We start from the raw sequence: 20,759 nt of genomic DNA on the forward strand, positions 1-20,759 counted from the left end.
GTAGAGTTTTAATACTAAGTATTGTTTTTTTCTCATAATAAATGGTATATAAAATGACTACAAAGTTCAAACAGTACGGAAAGGAATAAAGTCAAAATCTCTAGGTGAGGGGGCTACGATTTTGAGAAAGGTTTTGTCAAGATAGTTGTTGCCCTTGATTCTTGGAGATAAGTTGTAACTATTTTACATTTTAGCATTTTGATAAACCATTTTGATGTGGCTGTGTCAAAATAAATGAGTCGGTACGGTCAATTTAAAGAGGCTGTGTTGGAAGTTTCTGCTGTGTCTCAGAGGGTTAAGAACCTGACTAGTATCCATGAGCATGTGATTTGACCCCAGCCTGGGAACCTCCATATGCCATGGGTATGGCCCTAAAAAGACAAAAGACAAAAAAAAATAGTAGTAAATATGATAAATTCTGGGGTGTGTTATTTTAGGAAGTGAGCAGTCATCAGGGAGGAGTGAATAGAAAACATCAACAGTCTTGGTAATCTTTTATTTCTTAAGCTGTATGTTAAGTGATTTTTATATCTTATAATCATCTTAGTGAAAAAACCCACAGATTCTTGGATTTTAAGTAAATCAAATTTGATTTATTAACTCGGTGATTTTATAATAACTTTCCTCCAAAGAAACAGTTATTAGTAACGTCAAAAGCACTCAGAAAAGAGTTTTATGTTTCTTTAAACTTTTTTCAATGGAAAAACTGAGCATTTGTTGTTGAAATCTTTATAAGAAAATATTTTTATAATAGTTAAAAATGTTTTAGCTAGCATATGATTTGGGATGTTTATTTTCTTCCCTTACATTTTTATATTGTTTTTTATACTAATTATGTTGCACTTAATTTTTTGCATTTATGATTACTGATTTTTACCTTAAATATTTGAATGTATTATTAGTAAACACTAATATACTAGTGGTAAAATATTTGAATGTTATAAATAATACTGAGTAGACATGTTTATAGTTTAATATTAACAAGGAAATGTTGTGTTTAACAGAAAAAAAGTTTGATCGGCATGAGCCCAAAAAGCCTCCTGTGCCATTGAGAACTGAACATCCAGTCATGGGAATACAGAGTGAAAAAAACTTTATAAATACAAATGCAGCCAATGTCATTATGGGAGTGTCTAAAAAGCCTAAACCAGTTTATGTTGACAAAAGAACTGGGGACAAGCATGACCTTGAAACTTCAGGACTAGTTCCAAAGTACATCAATAAAAAGGTAGCCTTGTGATATATTAATATGACCTGAGATTCAAATAATCTAAATGTGGTATTCATAATGATTTTCTGTACTGTCACAAATAGTGTTCTCCCTGACAAACCATGGTTATCAGTGGGGAGAAGGAAAGGAAGAAGTAGTTCAGAGGTATAAATTACTGTGGATAAAATAAATAAGCTACAAGGATATATGGTACAGCACAGGCAATATAGCAAACATTTTATATAATTTTAAATGGAGTATAATCTATAAAAATGTTAAACCACCATGTTGTACACCTAAAACTAATACAATATCCTAAATCAACTGTATTTCAATTAAAAAAAAAATAGTGCCCTCACTGGACAAGTTATCTAGATTGGCAGTTCTCATTCCTCTGAAGTCTATGTTTAGTCCAAATCCAGTGTGATGAAGTTACAGAGAATTTGGAATGAGCAACACCATACACTTCAGTAGAGGAGAATATAAGTGTTTTCCTTAATTTCGGTTGTTACTATATTTACCAATTATAACCAACAGCCTCTGAAAGGTACTCATTTTTGGTGAGGTAGAAATGTCCCCGGAAGCACAGTCATTACTATAAATCTGGAAGGAATAACCTTTCAGAAGATCCTAAGTTTAGTCATTAGTTCACAGTATCTTGGTAACAGAATGAGAGAAATGAAGAGGAAAACAACTTTAGGACCAACCATCCTATCATTGTCATGTAAATAATTGCCAGTACTATTTTCACTTGAATATATTCATTTGTGTTTGGTTTGGAGTAGAGCAGTCCTTAAAAGTACTGTACAATAATCTGGTCTTTGGGAGAACCTTCATTTGTATCTGAAAAGGGGTTTATCAGATAAGGTTATAATTTCACTGTTGAAAATTGTAGATGCTTGGGCTAATTGTTTCAATATAGAACTTTAAGAGCTTACAAAAATCCTTTACATAAAACCTATTTTACTTTACATAGTTGTAGAGCACAAAAGTGCTTGAAACACACATAATAAAACATTAGTGCAAAATCCTAAAGAATAATAATGCATAATAGTAACTTGTGGCAAAAAAGAAAGGAAGGAAAGAAGGAAGGAAGAGAAAAAGAAATTGCAGTAGTGATGTATGAGGGGCTTGTGCTGAGGTAGTCCAGTGAGCCACTGTGATGAACCCAATACCTGCTCAAAGCCAAAACAGGAACCTCAAGGCTCTTGTCAGAGAACATTCTTATTCCCTTAGAAACCCTTGTGACTCGGTTGGCTAAGACCAGGAGTTGGCAGCACATGCCAACAAAGATTTCAGTCTTCAGACACTTCCTCCTCTCATGGCCCCTGGAGGCTGCTCATAGTCCTTGTCCCATAGGGTGTGGAAAAGCAGAAATTTCACTCTCCTGTCTCTTTAAAACCATTTCCAATCCATCATTTCTCCACCATAATGTAAAAATCCTTCTCCTTTGATGGTCATGCCACCAGCTGCCACACACGGTGCCCTTCTTTCTGGCTACCTTCTGCCTAAGCTGTCCACTATTTCAATACATTTTCTGACTTGAACAGAAAATTGAGAGTCTTCATCACAGAGACAGAAAAATATTAGGTTAGTCTACCTGTGCTCGTTTACCAAGCCATGCAGATTCTCTACTCCTAGCCTACTCTCGGCAGCTGAGCAATCAGGGCTGGTGAAGGACTAACTCAACTTCCTTTCCACTTCTCACAGTTAATTTAAAATCTGTTATTGCTAAGTGGGGTAGTAAGTCCTTTTAATGGCAATGTCACTTTTTAAAAGTGAGTGAACCTCATGTTTTAGTCCCAAATAAGATATTGCATGGGAGTTCTCTTGTGGCTCAGTCAGTGAGTGGAGGATCCAGCATTGTCACTGCTATGGCTCTGGTTACAGCTGTGGCTCTAGTTTACAGCTATGGCTTGGGTTCGTTCCCTGGCTCGGGAACTTCCAAATGCTGCAGGCACAGCCAAAAAAAAGAAAAGTTATTGCGTGCCCATTTGTGCCATGAGAACAGTTTGTGTAAGCAAACTGAAGGATGGATGTTTGCCTCAGTCGTACAGCAATCAAGACAGCATTTCAAATTCTAACTCTGCCACTTAAAACTCTGTGATCTTTAACAAGTTGTTAGATTTACCACAGCATTGTACTGAGGGTTAAATGATATAAAATATATTAAGCACTTGACACAATACCTGGCACCTAGTAAAAAGTTCATTAAATGGTGCATATTATAACATATGCAGTTATTAATATTAATAATGTGCACTAGCGCTCCATGATCCAGCACGTGGGAATATTTCAGGTCCCTGCAGCTTTTACCCAATTGTGAGATAGTTGTTTTTCCTAAACAGAGTATACCCAATATAATTTAATCTTTTGTGATGATGCAGAATCAACATTATGAACATTAGTGATTGTATGGGGCTCAAATGAGGTGTTGCCCTTAGTTTTTCCTGAAATCAGTTGACCTTGTTACCATTGAACCAACTTACAAAGATGCCGTGCTCTTAGAACTTTCCAGAACACATTCATAGCTAGTATTTCTATCCCTTGATCATTCAGAATTAGGTTATGCCGTGGTTCACAAATAACACCCAGATTCAGTAACTAAAAGCCGTGGTTCACAAATAACACCCAGATTTCAGTAACTAAAAGCCGTAGTTCACAAATAACACCCAGATTTCAGTAACTAAAAGCTTGTGGTACATCTCCATGGAGAGTTGTTGGAAGCTCTGTTTCTGTCCCCGTTCCAAGACCTAGGCAACCTAAAACATCACCCATCACTGTGCCAGAGAGAAAAAGAACATGGCAAGTCATCCATTAGTTTGTAAGGCTTCTGCCCAAAAGGGACAGAGGTTCCTTCCACTCACTTTGGGCAATACAGTTCACATGTCTATATCTTACTTGGAGGGGAGCAGAGAAGTACTGCCCAACCAAGTGCCTAGAAGGAGAAGAACCAGAGTACATTAGAACAGTTCTAATGACTACCATGTCTCTCAAGGCTGCTTCCTCAGAGAAATCTTCCCTGACATCCTTATTTATCTAAAATAGCCCTCATTATTTTCTTCTTACTGTATTTTTACTTGAGAGCACTTGTTTTATAGCCTATTTTTGGTGAATTTCTCTCACCATAGAGTGCATATCCTATAAGGACAGAAACCTTCCCTTTCTTATTCAGTAGTGTAGCAAAGCGCCAAGTACATTCTCAAATAATTTTTTGAAGAATGAACAGGGAGTTTCTTTATATGGTGATATTAGCACATAGACAGACTTGAATCACAGCTGATTGCTTCACTGTAAGTCCTTGTAAGCAGCCCAGGAGCCTAAAAATGTATTTTGCCTTTCCAAAAACAAGTCAGTTTTTCTTAAACCAGATGTGCTTAGTATCTCTAACAGTTTGTTTTTACAATGAATTGAACGCATTTAACTTCTTTTAAAAAAAAAAATCATGCAAAAGAGACCTCAAGATATTTGAGATATTTCCAGATAAAAGCTTGAAGCCCACCTGAAAGAAAGAAAAGCCAACCCTTAGGGGTAAAATAAGGGCCAAGTTATCAGCCAAGAACAGGCACTGGGAACATTCAGAAGAGGGAAAACCTATAACCATACTAACAATGCAAATTGATTTTAATGACCAGAATCAACTAGTTCCCATTTGGGGGGGGAAAAAAAAATCACTGACTTGTCAATTTGCAGTGTTTTGTTTGTTTTTGTCTTTTTGCTATTTCTTTGGGCCGCTCCTGCGGCATATGGAGTTTCCCAGGCCGGGGGTCGAATCAGAGTTGTAGCCGCTAGCCTACGCCGTAGCCACAGCAACGCGGGATCCAAGCTGCGTCTGCAACCTACACCACAGCTCACGGCAATGCCAGATCATTAACCCACTGAGCAAGGGCAGGGATCAAAACCGCAACCTCATGGTTCCTAGTCGGATTCGTTAACCACTGCGCCACGACGGGAACTCCAATTTGCAGTGTTTTGAGCAAAGGTTTTAAGTTGATAAAATTTCTTTTTTTCCTAATCATTAGTTTATATGTACACATATATAAGATTACTTTAAAGATGTTGATATTTTTTTTCTGAAAACTCTTTCTAAGGATTATGGTGTCACGCCTGAATATATATGTAAGCGAAATGAGGAAGTGAAGAAAGCCCAAGAAGAATATGATAACTATATCCAGGAAAACCTCAGGAAAGCAGCTATGAAAAGACTGTCTGATGAAGAAAGGGAGGCGGTTCTGCAGGTAAGTGTTCTATGATTGACAGTCACGTGTAATTCTCTAGTACAGCTCTGAAAGGTCCACTATCCATGATGATTAAGCCAACACTTTGATTTTGAAATCAGTTCACTCTCTTTTGGTTACAGTGACAACCTCATGCAGCAAAGCTGGCTCTTTGGAGAGAGAAAAAAAGTTGTAATGTAGTGATTATCAAATAATTTGTTTCCAACTGGGTGAGCTTCTACTTTTCCTGAAATAGTGTTATAAGCAAGCTACCTTCTCGTTCAAAGGGCATGCATTAAATAAAGCAGGAAAGCATTTTAATTTTCATTCCCATGTCCTTGAATTTTTAAAAAATATCCATAAAATAGGTATTTTTCACTAGGTGGAGCTCTAGAATAACTGAAACTGTCCCTAGACCAACTTTTTTTTCTTTTCCTATAAGCCAAATATCCAGGTTTTAAAATAACCAAATGCTAGTTTTTACATATGTTTTATTTCATCTTTATTTTTATTTTATTTTATTTTTTTATTTTTTTGGCTTTTTAGAGCTGCACCCAGTGCATATGGAGGTTCCCAGGCTAGGGGTCTAATATGAGCCTACACCACAGCTCATGGCAACGCTGGATCCTTAGCCCACTGAGCAAGGCCAGGAATTGAACCCACAACCTCATGGTTCCTAGTCAGATTCGTTTCCACTGCGCCATGACGGGAACTCCCTGTTTTCTTTATTTTGAGTAAAATACTTAAAGACACTTACATTGGCATTTTTAATGCAAGACTTTTATCTGAAGCACTTAAAATACTGGGGGAATGTGAGCAGGGTTGATCAGATAAAAATTTTGCATTAAGAACATCTCTACCTTTAGAGAGTATTTATTAAGCACCTACTTATACTCTTCTATAGTGGTGCTCTTATAGAGGCAAAAACAGGACTTTATTCTTTGTTATTTTGAAAACTTTCTACAAAGCCATTTCCAGTGACCTTTTAAAAACAGAAAAAAAGCTCTATTTTTACCACATTAATTTCTATTGAAAAATAGATTCATATGCTGTTATGAATTATAAATTCTTAACATTTTAATCAATGTCATCAATAAACCTTTATTAAATGCCTGTTCTGCTTAGAGTATCATGCTACCCAAGGGGCATAAGATAAAATTTCTGTTATGGATAATGTTATAAATTAAATGATGAGAGGTGCTATATATATGCACACATGCAAAATATGAGAGTGTGTGTGTACAGATCATACGTTTTATAAGGTTCCAAGGCATGAACATCCACTGAGGAATGTAGGTAGGTCTTTAGCTGGGTCTTAACCTGCAGAGTGAGAGGGTATCCCAGACAACAGCAGTGGCCTGACAGCAGGGACCATGTCTATTTGTTGTCAGCAATCTCCCCAGTGCCTAACCCAGTGCCCAGGGTAAACATCGATGTTGAATAATAGTGTGCTGGAAAGAAGAGAGGAAGCAGGGCAGGCAAAAGGGCTGGCGGACGTGGAGGTGGGCTTGCATGTCACTTGCAGGAAGAGCACTGCTCTTTTGTGCTCCCTCACTCCTGAGATTCTGCCATTCTTAAAATACACATACTTTTGTGAAAGCCAGGTTTTTATATCTGAATAATGCTGGAAAATAGGAAAACAGAGGGAGAACGTTTTCCCGGAAGGAGAATGCTCTTCCCTCAGGCACCTTCTTGGCTGCTGCAGATAAGCAGCCCTGGGCTTCCTCATGTGGTCAGGATGGAGCTTCTTTGCATACTCCTTGATGGACAGGAGCTCACCCTCCCTGGGATGCCTTCTTAGCCAGGTAGTCTAGCTGCCGTAATAACAAAGCTGCTAGGTCTGCTCCTGACAAGCCCTGAACCCTGTTCCCCTCCCTGGGTAAGAGTTGCATATAGTTATATGACCGTATGGTTCTAAGTCCCCAAGTAGGACACATTCTGCTCATTCTTCAAAAAATAACTGTTTCATTATCTAGGAAGGGATCCTCTGGTCTTACGATTCCAACTTCTCATTTCACAGACGAGGATATAAAATGCAAATGTATTAAGTGGGCTCATTTGTTCAGTCATCCATCCATCCATTCACCTATGGAACATCTGTTATGTTCCAGGCACTATACCCAGCCCAGAAGACACACTGTTGTGAGCAAAACAAGCATGGTCCTTACTGTCAGTGAATTTGGAATTTGGTTTATATTTGCCCCCAGTCACACAATCATCAAATAGCTGAAGAGCGACTAGAACTCACCTTGACCAATTCCCAGCCTGAAGTTTGCCCTCCACATTGCCCTCCACATGATACACACGTGCATAGCAGGTAACAAAGGGAAGCTCTATCCACCAGGGATCCAGCAGGAACCAGAAAGCATATGGGCTGGGGTTCTGAAGAGAGTTTACTAAGGAACTATTTACAGAAGTGAAGCTTGGCTAAGGGAACCAACCAAGAACACTGAGGGGCCCAGGACTAGGGACTGTGGGACTCATCACCTCCCTAGGTTGGAAGAGACAGGCAAAGAGCAGCATTACCAGAGCCTGTGAGAGCTGGAGCCTAGAAGAGGGGTCTCTGGCAAGTGTTGTGCTCACAGGTTGAAGGGCCAGTCATGTCCAGATAATGTCAAAGGAGAGGGAATAAATGCCCCAGGCTCTCTCTTTGCCCATCACTGCCTTCCTTGACCGAACTGGGCAGAGGCTAGAGGGCCAGAGTGCTGGAGGAGGAGCAGCCCACACGGGAGTCAACAACCCCCCCTCCTCCCCCCGGCACCACCACTAGTCACAGAGCAGGACAAAAAGGTGAAGAATGGCTGGGATGGGGTGGCCACAGAAGGAACATGAAACAGAAGACATTTCTTATTTGTTTTATGACTGCTTCTCCCTATGTGAAATTTTTCCAAAATTAACAATACTATTTCAGTACTAAACTAGAAAAGAGAAAAAAATAAGAAATAAAAATAAGGGAAAATCACTATTGCTATGGTAGATAAAAGATTTTTTTAGATGAAATAACCAAAAAAAAAAAATCTCAAAAATAGGAGAGAGGCTATTTCAAGATAATATGAAGTATTAATCACATTTAGTTCCCATCCCTAGCAGTTGACTTTGATCCAAATGTTATTGTACATACTGGAAGATAAACTATCCTTTAAAAAGAAGTACCGAGAAACATGTAGCTGCTGTGACCACAAGTAATAAGGAAATGTCACCCAACGAGCTGTGAAAACCTTTGCTATTTCAAAGTGTAAATACATAGATTTCTTCTCTGCAATAGGCACTCCTGTGGAGCACTCTGGAAACATTTTCCATTTCATAATGAAAGGCTAGTTCTTTTGAGGACTTTTTTTGGAGTACTTCTCATACACTATTAAGAAGTTTTGCTGTACAGTGGGAAAAAAAAAAGAATGAAAAAAAAAGTTTTAACTCACCCCCTCTTTTTTAAAATGTAAAAGATGCATTTCCTTCTATCTTTTTCCTTTCCCGAATTCTTGATATAATCTCACTCAAGAAGGGTTCAACATCTGTGGCCCCTTTTCTCAACCAGTCTTTTCTATAAAGTGTACCCAATCCTATCATCATTTTTACCTGAGCATAGAAATAAATCATTGAAGTTATATTCTCCCTGAAAAGTTTCTACAAGACTAAATTTATTTCTATGGGGGCTTATTATGAAGGCATTTTTATATAAGACACTTCTAATCCTATCATAAATCTGAATGTATGGCCATGTTTTTCAAGAACCACATTTCCTTTCCTTTTTTTTTTTTTAATCAATAATTTTTAATGATGCCACTCCTGAGCTCTGGCTATGACTTCCAATACTCTGTTGAAGAGTGAGCATCTTTGTTTTGTTCCTGATCTTAGAGGAAAAGCTTTCAGCTTTCCACCATTGAGTACGATGTTAGCTGTGGGCTTGTCATATATGGCTTTTATTATGTTGAGGTATATTTCCTCTATTTGTACTTTGTTGAGGGTTTTTTTAATCATAAATGGAAATTGAATTTTGTCACGCCTTTTCTGTATCAACTGAGGTGATCACATGATATTTATCCTTTATTTTGTTAATGTGATGTGCCATGTTGACTGATTTGCAGATGTTGAACCATCCTTGCATCTCTGGAATAAATCCCACTGGGTTATAGTACAGGCATACCTTGTTTTATTTCACTTTGTTTTATTGTGCTTCATAGATTTTGAGATTTTTACAAATCAAAGGTTTGTAGCAACCCTGCACTGTTAGATGATGGTTGTCATTTTTAAGCAATACAGTATTTTTTTCTTAAGGCATTTGATTTTTTAGCCATAATGCTACTATGCACTTAATAGACTACAGTATAGTGTGAATATAACTTTTATATGCATGGGAAACCAAAAGTTTGTGTGACTCACTTTATTGGGATACTTGCTTTATTGCAATGGTCTGGATCCAAACCTGAACTATCCGAAGTGTGTCTGAAATGATCTTTTTAATGTGTTGTTGAATTCAGTTTGCTAATATTTTGTTGCGGATTTTATGTCTTTGTTCCTGAGATATTGGCCTGTATTTTTATTTTCTTGTCGCATCTTTGTCCAGTTTTGGTATGAGATAATGCTGGCCTCATAAAATGAGATTAAAGAGTTCCCTTCTCTTTTATTTTTGGACGAGTTTGAGAAGGATTGATAATATTTCTTTGAGTGTTCAGTAGAATTCACTCTTTGGTCCTGGGAGATTTTTGATTATTGATTTAATCCCCTTTCAGACTTTCTCTTTCTTCATGACTCAGTCTTGGGGGGTTGTGTGTTTGTAGGAATTTATCCATTTCTTCTCAACCGTCCAATGAGTTGGCATATAATTGTTCATAGTAGTCTTCACAATTCTTTTTATTTCTGTGGTGTCAGTTATAATATCTCGTCTTTCATTTCTGATTTTATTTATTTGAGTCCTCTCTTCTTCTCTTAGTGAATTTAGCTAGAGCTTTGTTAATTTTATTTATCCTTTCAACGAACCAGCTATTATTTCACAGATCTTTTCTATTGTCTTTTTAGTCTCTATTTCATTTACTCATGCTCCAAGCTTTGTTAATTCCTACCTTCTACTAACTTTGGGCTTCTTTTGTTCTTTTTCTGGTTTCTAGAGGTGTAAAGTTAGGTTGTATATTTGTGGTTATTCTTGTTTCTTGAGGTAGGCATTTATCACTGTGAACTTCTGTTTTAGAACTGCTTTTGCTGCATCTCATAAATTTTGGTACACTTTCACTTTGTTATATTTCTGTTTTTGTTTAACTCAAGGTATTTTTTATTTCTCTTTGGATTTCTTCTTTGACCCTTTTTTATTTCTCTTTGGATTTCTTCTTTGACCCTTGCTTGTTCAGTAGCTCGTTGCTTAATCTCTACATAGTTGTGAATTTTCTAATTTTCTTCATATAATTTATTTCTAGTTTCATACCCTTGTGGTCATAAAAGATGTTTGATATGATTTCAATCCCCTTAAATTTAGTAAGATTTCATTTGTGGCCTAACATATGATCTGTCCTGGAAAATGTTCCATGTACACTTGAGAAGGATGTGTATTTACTGCTTTTAGATGGAAAGTTTCATGTAAATATATAAAGTCCATCTGATCAAACCGGTCATTTAAAGTTGATGTTTCTTTACTACTTTTCTGTATGTCTGATTTATCCATTGCTATATCCATAAGTGGGATATTAAAGTCCCCTACTATTATTATATTGCTTTCTATTTATCCCTTTAAATCTGTAAATATTTGCTTTGTATATTTAGGTGCTCCTCTGTTGGGTACATAACTATTTACAAATGTTATATCCTTTTGTTTTGATCCCTTTATCATTATGTAATGCCTGTTGTCTCTTACCATAGTCTTTGTTTTAAAGCCAATTTTGTCTGATACAAGTATAGATACCGCAGCTTTCTTTTGGTTTGCATTTGCATGGGCTATCTTTTCTATCTATGTGTCAAGGATCATATTTTCAAATAAATTTTTTTTTTTAATTTTTGCTTTATTTTAGGACCGCACCTGTGGCATATGGAGATTCCCAGGCTAGGGGTCGAATTGGAGCTGCAGCTGCCGGCCTCTACCACAGCTGCAGCAACGCCAGATCCAAGCTGCATCTGCAACCTACACCACAGCTCACAACAACACCAGATCCTTAACCCACTGAACAAGGCCAGGGATCGAACCCACAACCTCATGGTTCCTAGTTGGATTTGTTTCCGCTGCACCATGAAGGGATCTCCTCAAGGCAATATTTTAAATTCTTTCAGTTTTACCTTTCTTTTTGTGTAAATAAAATGATTTGTACATCCACAGTGAATAATAGAAAGTGTTAATTTATAAAATTTCATTGCCTGGGTTCAATTAACTTAAGACCATTTTGTCAGTGGGGCCTCTAGTGCACTGTGATAAGAAAGAGATAGCTATGCAGAGATGGAAATAACTGTTGTTGTTCCCAAGAGATTCCTAATTTTGAATTTGTTGGTTTCTGAGAACATAAAACATTAACTACATTATCGAATTACCATGCGTGTTACATTTAGTGACATTTCAGTCATTTCTAGAATAGATTAATGGGAAGTATAGATCCCTTAACTATACGAAAGACAAATTCTTTCTAATATTGAAAACACATGAAAGATCATCTCTTGTTAAGTTGAATGTTGGCATTTCATACAATTCCATTTAGTCACCTATAAGAAAACATGGCCATGTAAGTCAGAATCAAGTGTTTTGATGTGATTTCTTTGTTGCAGAAAGAGGATAATATTTTTTTGCTAAAGAAAGAAACTAAGAATTTTTCTAAGAAATAATTTCCTGTTCAGAAATGTTTTTTGCTTGGGGATATCAATTCTAAGTTGTTTTTACCAAAGCATTTGCTACAAGCTTAGTTTCATACTACTCATAACTCTGCATACATGTCATTAATGGTAAAAACAAGTACAGTAACATTAAAAGCAAAGAAAATAAATACTCCCAATGGGAATTGAGCACACCATCAAGGACAGGGTTTGGCCTCTGTACAGTATTTTTTGTGACTGTGGCCAAGAACTTGATAAACATATACTATTTTTTGGTTACTTTTGTCAGTTTTCTTTACCTGTTTCCATGTTTCCTCCCTGGCACAATTTTCTTTGCGATGTACTCTGCCTCTGCAGTTTACTCTGGTGTGTGCAGTTGTCTTTACCATTTGCAGGGGCTGAAAAAGAACTGGGAGGAGGTGCATAAGGAGTTCCAGTCCCTCTCAGTCTTCATCGACTCCATACCTAAGAAGATGCGCAAGCAGAAGCTAGAAGAAGAGATGAAGCAGCTGGAGCATGACATTGCTGTCCTCGAAAAGCACAAAATCATTTATATTGCTAATAAGAAATAGTGGACTTTTTAAATGTGGTCATATTAACATAGGAGAAACCATGGAAAACATAAAAATGAAACCATGAGTTTTTCAAAAAAGAAAATACCATGAAGAGTATAAAAATGGCCTTTACCAAAATGCTTAGGCAATGTTTAAAGAGTAATTGGTTTATTTACTTATGCAGAGAAAAAAAAAATTTTTTTACTAGTGTCAAGGCTTCCATATATAACCTGATAAAAGTTTGATATTAGGTTTTCTAGCTCTGTAGCATAATTCATTATTACTATATGCTTGTTTTAGAGAAACATTTCTGGGCCCTGAAAAAATAAAGTCAGCACTCAGAAGTTCACATTTTTTCTAAACTGCATAATACAAGGAACACAACATTAAAAACTGTTAAAAGTATTTTGCATTGGAAATAGTGGCATAAGCTTTTTTTACTGCTCTGAAGTGTTTTCTACCTATTGTTTCAGAGATCCACAAATGACATACATTCTCCAGTAGCCTGTGTCATGTGTGGCTATTCACACCTATAAACATTTTTAATGTCCGTGATGTTATATAGGCTGAGAGTTTTACATTTGGAGGAAGGAAAATTAAGAAGACAACATAAAATCAAGGAGACATGTATCACTGAGGACTGTGACCGAGAATAGCCTCCTTCCCGACATTCAGCTTTTAAAACCTTTGCTATTCTAGGTGCTTTATCCCATAAATTACTATATGTATTTCACTAAAACGGGATGTTACTTTTTCTTTTCGGTTTTCCCTATTTTTGTGAACTCTAATGTTTCTTTTTGTAAGGTTACATAATTTATTAGGCCATAAGTTTATGTAAGTAGAGCTCTCTTCAACTCAAAATAAATAAGCATATAAATATCCAAGAAGGATAAGATTCTTTTATGAAATTTTAAATTGGAGAAATTTGGTAAAAATATATAAAATGACCAAATATCAGAGCAATAACAATTTCTACTGAAATGACAATGCTTACACTGATTTTTATCCTATAGACAACACAGAAAAAAAAAATGACATTTTTTTCCTCAAGCTTTTTCACAAAGACAGAATTTGGGACCATTGTAGAAAAGCTTACTTTAAAGAAAGATTTGTGTATACAAATATTTTTGAAAACTCTCTTTAAACTTTTTTTCACATCTCTTTATAAGCATCATTTCTTTATTCCTTTCTTATTTTAGGACAGATATAAAGTAAAGAATAGTACAGTTGACCCTTGAACCACACAGGAGTTGGGAGCACTGATCCTTCACAGAGTTGAAAATCTGTATATAATTTATAGTCACCCCTCTGTATCCTTGGTTCTTTGTATTTATGTTTCCCTATGTGTGGAGTCAACCAGCCACAGGTCAGGTAGTGCCCTAAAGTTGACTATTGAAAAGAATCCACATGTAACTGGACCCACAGAGTTCAAACCTGTGTTGTTCAAGGGTCAACTGCGTTTGGTAAATTCTCATTTATCCCAGAATGGTCAGATGGTTGCTATTTGGGGAAGGCTAACAGCTGTAACAATAAATTTATTTAAACACAAGAGAAACTCATTTCTGGCTCACATAACGGTACTGTGCTGTGAAGAGATCAGCAACATCCCTTTTCCACAGTCGCTCAGGGGCCCAGATTTGGGAGTGGGTGGGCTTCCTGCTATGACCTGTACGTGGATTGGCGTGTACAGGTCAAACCTAGAAAAGAGACAACATTTTCACCAGCATTTTCTAAGTCAGCAGCATGGGTTGCTTTAACAAACCACCTCCAAATCTTTGTTGTCTGATTTTTAAAAAGATAAAATTCTCATTTACATCACATCCAATGTGAATGAGGGTAGGAGTGTACTCTTTTCCTCACTGTCAGTCAGGGATGCAGCCTCCTTTTAGCTAGTTAAGGATAAAATATTCAGGTCAGTATTTTACTTGTAAGATGATTCCTATATACATACTAATTTTTAATTCAAAATCAGTAGCAATGCAAAAATATTCCAATTAGTTCAGCCTTAAGATGGTTATATTTTGGAGTCATGAATGAGAGTTGCCTTCAATGTTAAAATGATCACTTTGTGTTTTTAACAGATGCTTTTTCTCTTACTTTCTGTCCAGTTCTGTAAAAGAACCTAGACATTTATTGGTGGCCCACAATGCTGTGCTAGATAGATTTTATTGCTTTTCACACTTACAGACTTTCTAGGGAAAATTTCCCATCCATTCATCCTGGGAAGGCTCGCCCTACCCTGGGATCATCACCTTGAAGAACTCCAGTGCATTCTCCTCACATACACCGCCCCCCGCTACCCCAACACACACACGAACCTGGGTTACCCTACCGGTAAGAGGAGGGAGACTCAGGTGGTTAGCCGGTCACAGACCACATGCTGTGTCTTGAGAACATGGATTAAGAGACACAGAGATTTGATGTGGCTTGGCCCTTTGCCATTTTTGTGTAGTTGAGTGATATTAAATACATTTATAATGTTGAACAGCCATCACCATCATCCATCTCCATAACTGTTTTCATCTTGTAAAGCTGAAACTCTGTACCCTTTAAACAATAACCTCATTTCCCTCTTCCCTTCAGCCCCCGGTAACCACTATTCTACTTTCTGTTTCTATGGTTTTGACAACCGTGAGTACCATGTGTGACTGGAATCATACAGTATGTATCTTTTAATGACCGGCTTATGTCACTTACAAATTATCCTGACGGTTTATTCATACTATAGCATGCAGAATTTCCTCCTTTGTAAGGCTAAATAATACTCCACTGTATGTTTATATCACATTTGGCTTACCCATTCCCTCTGTCAGTGGAATGCTTCCACATTTTAGCTGTTGTGAATAATAATAAGAAGAAGAACATGGGTATACAGATGCCTCTTTAAGACCCTGCTCTCAATTCTTTTGGGTATATTTCTAAAAGATTTGCTAGATCATATGATAATTCTATTTTTAAGTTTTTGAGGAACTGTCATACTCTTTTCCACAGCAGCTATACCATTTTTCATTTCCACCAGTGCTGTAGAAGGGTTACAGTTTCTCTACATCTTTGTTGTTTTCTGGTTTGGGGGGGCAGTCGTACTAATAGGTATGAAGTGGTTCATCACTTTAGTTTTGATTTGCATTTCCCTCCTGGTTAGTGATGTTAAGTGTATTTTCTTGTGCTTATTAGGCATTTGTATACCTTCTGTAGAGAAATGTCTATTCCAGTCCTTTGTCCATTTTTATTTTATTTATTTATTTTTGCTTTTTGGGGCTGCTCCTGTGTCCTATGAAATTTCCCAGGCCATTGGTCCAGTTGGAGCTGCAGCTGCCAGCCTATGCCACAGCCATGCCAGACCCGAGCCACGTTTGCAACCTACACCACAGCTCACCGCAATGCTATATCCTTAACCCACTGAGCAAGGCCAGGTATTGAACCCGCATCCTCATGGGTACTTCAGGCTCATATTCCACTGAGCCACAACAGGATCGCCCCTTTGCCCATTTTTAAATTGGATGTTTGGTTTTCTGTTGTTGAGTTTTAGGGGTTTTCTATATATTCCGGATATTAATCTTTTATCAGATGTAGGATTTGCAAATATTTTCGTTTATGGGTAGCCTTTTTCCTTATGAATAGTGTCTTTTTTTAATTTTTTTTTTCTTTTTTGGCCACACCTGTGACATGCAGAAGTTCCCAGGCTAGAGATCAAACCTGTGCCACCATAGTGACGATACTCAATTGTTAACCACTAGGCTACCAGGGAATTCCCATTCACACTGTCTTTGGACGAGCAAAAATTTTCAATTTTCATGAAGTCCAACATGTCTTTTTTTTCTTTTGAAACATGTTCTTTGGTGTAATATCCAAGAAATCACTGCCAAATCCAGTGTTGTAAAGGTTTTGTCCTGTGTTCTTTTCTCCTAAGTGTTTTATTGTTTCAAATCTTACATTTAGGTCTTTGATCCATTTTGAACTAATGTTTGGTAAGGGTCTAATTTCATTCTTTTATATATGTATGTCCAGTTTCTCAGCATCATTAGTTTAAAAAGACTGTCCTTTTCCCATTGAGTGATCTTGAAACTCTTGTCCAAAAATAATTTCACCATATATGTAAGGATTTATTTCTGGGCTCTCTATTCTATTCCATTGGTATTTATGCTAGTATCACACTTTTTAATTACCATAGCTTTGTAGTAAGTTTTAAAATCAGAAAGTGTTAAATCCTCCAGTTTTGTTCTTCTTTTTCAAGATTGTTTTGGCTGTTTGGAGTCCCTGGATATTCCACATGGATTTAGGATAGGTTCTTTTTCTGCAAAAAAAAAAAAAAAAAGTCTGGATTTTGATAGTTATTGTATTGAGTCGAGAGATTGGTTTGAGTAATGTTGACATTTTGACTATATTGTCTTTTGGTCCATGAACATGGGATGTATTTCCATATATTTTTGTCTTTTTTATTTTATTTATTTATTTTGATTTTTAGGGCCATTCACACAGCATATGGAGGTTCCCAGGCTAGAGGTCCAGTCGGAGCTACAGCCACTGGCCTACGCCACAGCCACAGCAACATCAGATCTGAGCCAAGTCTGAAACCTACACCACAGCTCATGGCAATGCCAGATCCTCAACCCACTGAGCAAGGCCAGGGATCGAACTCACAACCTGATGGTTCCTAGTAGGATTCATTTCTGCTATGCCACAATGGGAACTCCTATCTTTGTCATGTTTAATTTCTTTCAGCAGTGTTTTGTAATTTTCATTATACAAGTTTTTCACTTCCTTAGTTAAGGAGAGTTAAGTATATGTAATGCTATTGTGAGTGGAATTGTTTTTGTGATTTCCTTTTCAGATTGTTCATTGTTAGGTTTTAGAAATACAACTGATTTTCATATGTTGGCCTTCCATCTTGCTACTTTGCTGAGTTCTGTTATTAATTCTAGCAGTTTTTTGGTGTATGAAATCTTTAGAGTTTTCTACATGGAATATCAAATAATCTCCAGGTAATTTTACTTTTTCCTTTCCAATTTAGATGCCTTTATTTATATCTTTTTCTTGCTTAATTGCTCTGGCGAGAAATTCCAATACTGTGTCGAAGAGAAGTGGTGAAAGCAAGCATCCCTGCTGTGTTCCTGATCTTGTGGGAAAAGCTTTCAGTTTTCATCCCTATGATGTTCACTGTAGGTTTTTTTTGGTTTTGGGTTTTGTTTTGTTTTGTTTTTGCTTTTTAGGGCCTTACCTGCAGCTCATGGACCTTCCCAGGCTAGGGGTCCAATTGGAGCTGTAGCTGCCAATCACAGCCACAGCAACACGGGATCCAAGCCACATCTGCAACCTACACCACAGCTCATGGCAATACCATATCCTCACTGAATGAGGCCAGGGGTCAAACCCATGTTCCCGTGGATACTAGTTGGGTTCATTACCTCTGAGCCACAACAGGAACTCCACCTTGGGTTTTTAATGTATGCGTTTTATTGAGATAAGTTCCTTCTATTCCTAGTTTGGGGTTGTTTTTTCTTGTTTTTATAATGAAAAGGTGTTGTGAACATAAGAGATATCTCTTGAATGATCAGTGCTTTATCTCCTAGTTATCAAGTTATGTGGGAGGAAAAATCATAGTCAAAAGGGTATCTTGGCTACAACTGTGTTAAAAGTAATTTAATTAGATTATGAAAATCCCTTCAGCTAACATAGTTCATTCATTGTCATTCAATAAATACTAATTGTATGCTACATGCTAGGAACTGTTGTGGTTGCTGGGCAGAAAATGAACAAAATAACTGTTGGAAGGCAACAATAATCACACAAATGCATTTTTTTTTTCTTTTTAGGGCACACTCGTGGCATATGGAGGTTCCCAGGTTAGTCGTCTCATGGGAGCTATAGCCACTGGCCTACACCGCAGCCACAGCAATGCCAGATCCAAGCCACATCTGCAACCTACACCACAGCTCACAGCAACACTGGATCCTTAACCCACTGAGTGAGGCCAGGGATCAAACCTGCGACCTCATGGTTCCTAGTCGAATTCATTTCTGCTGAGCCATGACGGAAACTCCACAAATGCATTTAAAATTAGAAATTGAAATTAGTGATTTAAATGTAAAAATTAGGAGACAATTTTGCCAAGGTATATCAAGGGGGTCCTAAGTCAGATTTTATAGTTAAGGGGGTGCATTTCTGAGGATCCGATTTTAAAATAGACTAAATGAGTAGAAGTTGGGAGAGACGGGAAAGAGAAAAATTATGGCAAGGAAAAAACCCCAAGCAGAGAGAATAAAAAGTGCAGAGGATATGGGGCAGGAACCCCTCAACCCATAGGAGGAAGGCTGGAGTTTACTTAGAGAAGGAGGAAGGTACAAAGTGAAGTTGAAGGGGGAAGCAGGATCCATTGGTGTGTTTTAGGCAGAGAAATGGCATGATGCAAAAAGTTTGGGTTTTTCTTTGCCTTTTTTTAGAGATGCACCTGTGGCACACAGAAGTTCCTAGACTAGGGGTCGAAGCATAGCTACAGCCACTGGCCTACACCACAGCCACAGCAAGGTGGGATCCGAGCCACATCTGCAACCTACACCACAGCTCATAGCAACGCTGAATCCTTAACCCACTGAGCAAGGCCAGAGATCAAACCCACATCCTCATGGATGCTAGTTGGATTCATTTCCTCTGCGCCACAGCGGGAACTCCCAAAAAGTATTTTTAATGATCACTTGCTACATGAATTGAAGTGGAAGAATGAATGAGTGTGGGGAGATTAGATGATCGTAGTTCTCTAGGTAAAGAAGAGGGTGGCATAGACCAAGACCATGGTAGTGAAGACAGAGTAGCTGTTGGCCTCCAGGAATATTTAAGAAGTGAAAATGTAACTTGGTGATAGATTGAGAGGGGAAGAAGAGAGAGGTTTCGGGATGACAACCACATATCTGGGCAGTAGATCACCTGGGCAATGAAGGCGCCACTGTCTGAGTTGGAAAAATATGAAGGAGGAGCAGATTGGAGGGAGTTACGGTGAAGAGATCAAGAGTATAACTTCTGCCGTGTATTTAATAATTTTGTGACATCTAGTGGGAAATTCAGACAGATATTTGAGTCAGAAAAGAAACCTGGGGTAGAGTGATAAATCTCAAAATTCAACAGCATGAATGTGATCACCTTGGTGTCTCATTATGAATGGATATATACCTATACGTGTGTGTATGTATATGACATACACATGAATACGTATGTGATATATATGGATGGATATATATATATCACACAAAATACACCTAATTATATATATTATGTATACAAATATATTTCACTTTTTAAAAACTAAAGAGCACACAATAACAATTGCCTTTTTCAGTCAATAAGCTCATTTTTTATCAGTACACAGTGTTCTTCATTCCTATTTGTGGATGTTTGGTGTGAAATTGTATGGGTATATATAATATAATTTACCAGCACCCTATTTGTAAGCATTGAAGTAATTTAATTTGTTTTCAATATTTGCCATTAAAAGCAATGCTGCAGTAAGTGACCTTGAACATACATCATTTTGCACATTTGGCTGTATTAGTAGAAAATCATTGCCAGGAATGAAATAACTAGGTCAGAAGGTATGTGCACTTGTAATTTTATTAGAAACTATTTTTTATTTTGCTGTGTGTGTGTGAATAGATAATTTATAGACATGGTCTGAAATTCGAAATTCCTAACTGCCTAAAGGTGAATAGGGAGAAGTCTTCCTCACACCCCCTTTCCTAGAGCTACTGAATCCCCCTTCCCAGAAGCAACCACTGTAACCAGCCTCTTATATATCTTTCCAAGTAATACTCTATGCATATGTGTGTAAGATGGAAATAATGATACATGTGTCTGTGGGAGAATCACTCCAATCTGACAGGTATGTGGTTTTCTTCTCTCATGTCTGGGAGGCTCAGAAGACTCTTGCCAAGAGAGGTGTCATATAGTCAGTGTAAGCACTCAGGTAAGGAATGGCTTTTCTATTGTCCCATCACTCATTACCAG

General features: G+C 37.4%; 1 protein-coding gene across 4 annotated transcripts in view; it reads left to right on the forward strand.

The window, feature by feature from the left end:
- ENKUR (enkurin, TRPC channel interacting protein) overlaps positions 1-20,759 on the forward strand; it is a 40,533-nt gene that overhangs the window by 14,234 nt on the left and 5,540 nt on the right. For 3 of the 4 annotated variants that reach the window (XM_047754505.1, XM_047754506.1, XM_047754503.1), the window contains exons 3-5: positions 1,005-1,228; positions 5,302-5,448; positions 12,606-14,313. In XM_047754505.1, the coding sequence (XP_047610461.1) occupies positions 1,005-1,228; positions 5,302-5,448; positions 12,606-12,782 (548 nt within the window). In that variant the 3' untranslated portion in view covers positions 12,783-14,313. Of the gene's footprint in view, positions 1-1,004; positions 1,229-5,301; positions 5,449-12,605; positions 14,314-20,759 lie in introns of those variants that run through there. The other variant, XM_047754504.1, reaches the window with a different exon arrangement.

Source organism: Phacochoerus africanus, chromosome 12 (assembly GCF_016906955.1).
Source record: "Phacochoerus africanus isolate WHEZ1 chromosome 12, ROS_Pafr_v1, whole genome shotgun sequence".
Classification (NCBI taxonomy): domain Eukaryota; kingdom Metazoa; phylum Chordata; class Mammalia; order Artiodactyla; family Suidae; genus Phacochoerus; species Phacochoerus africanus.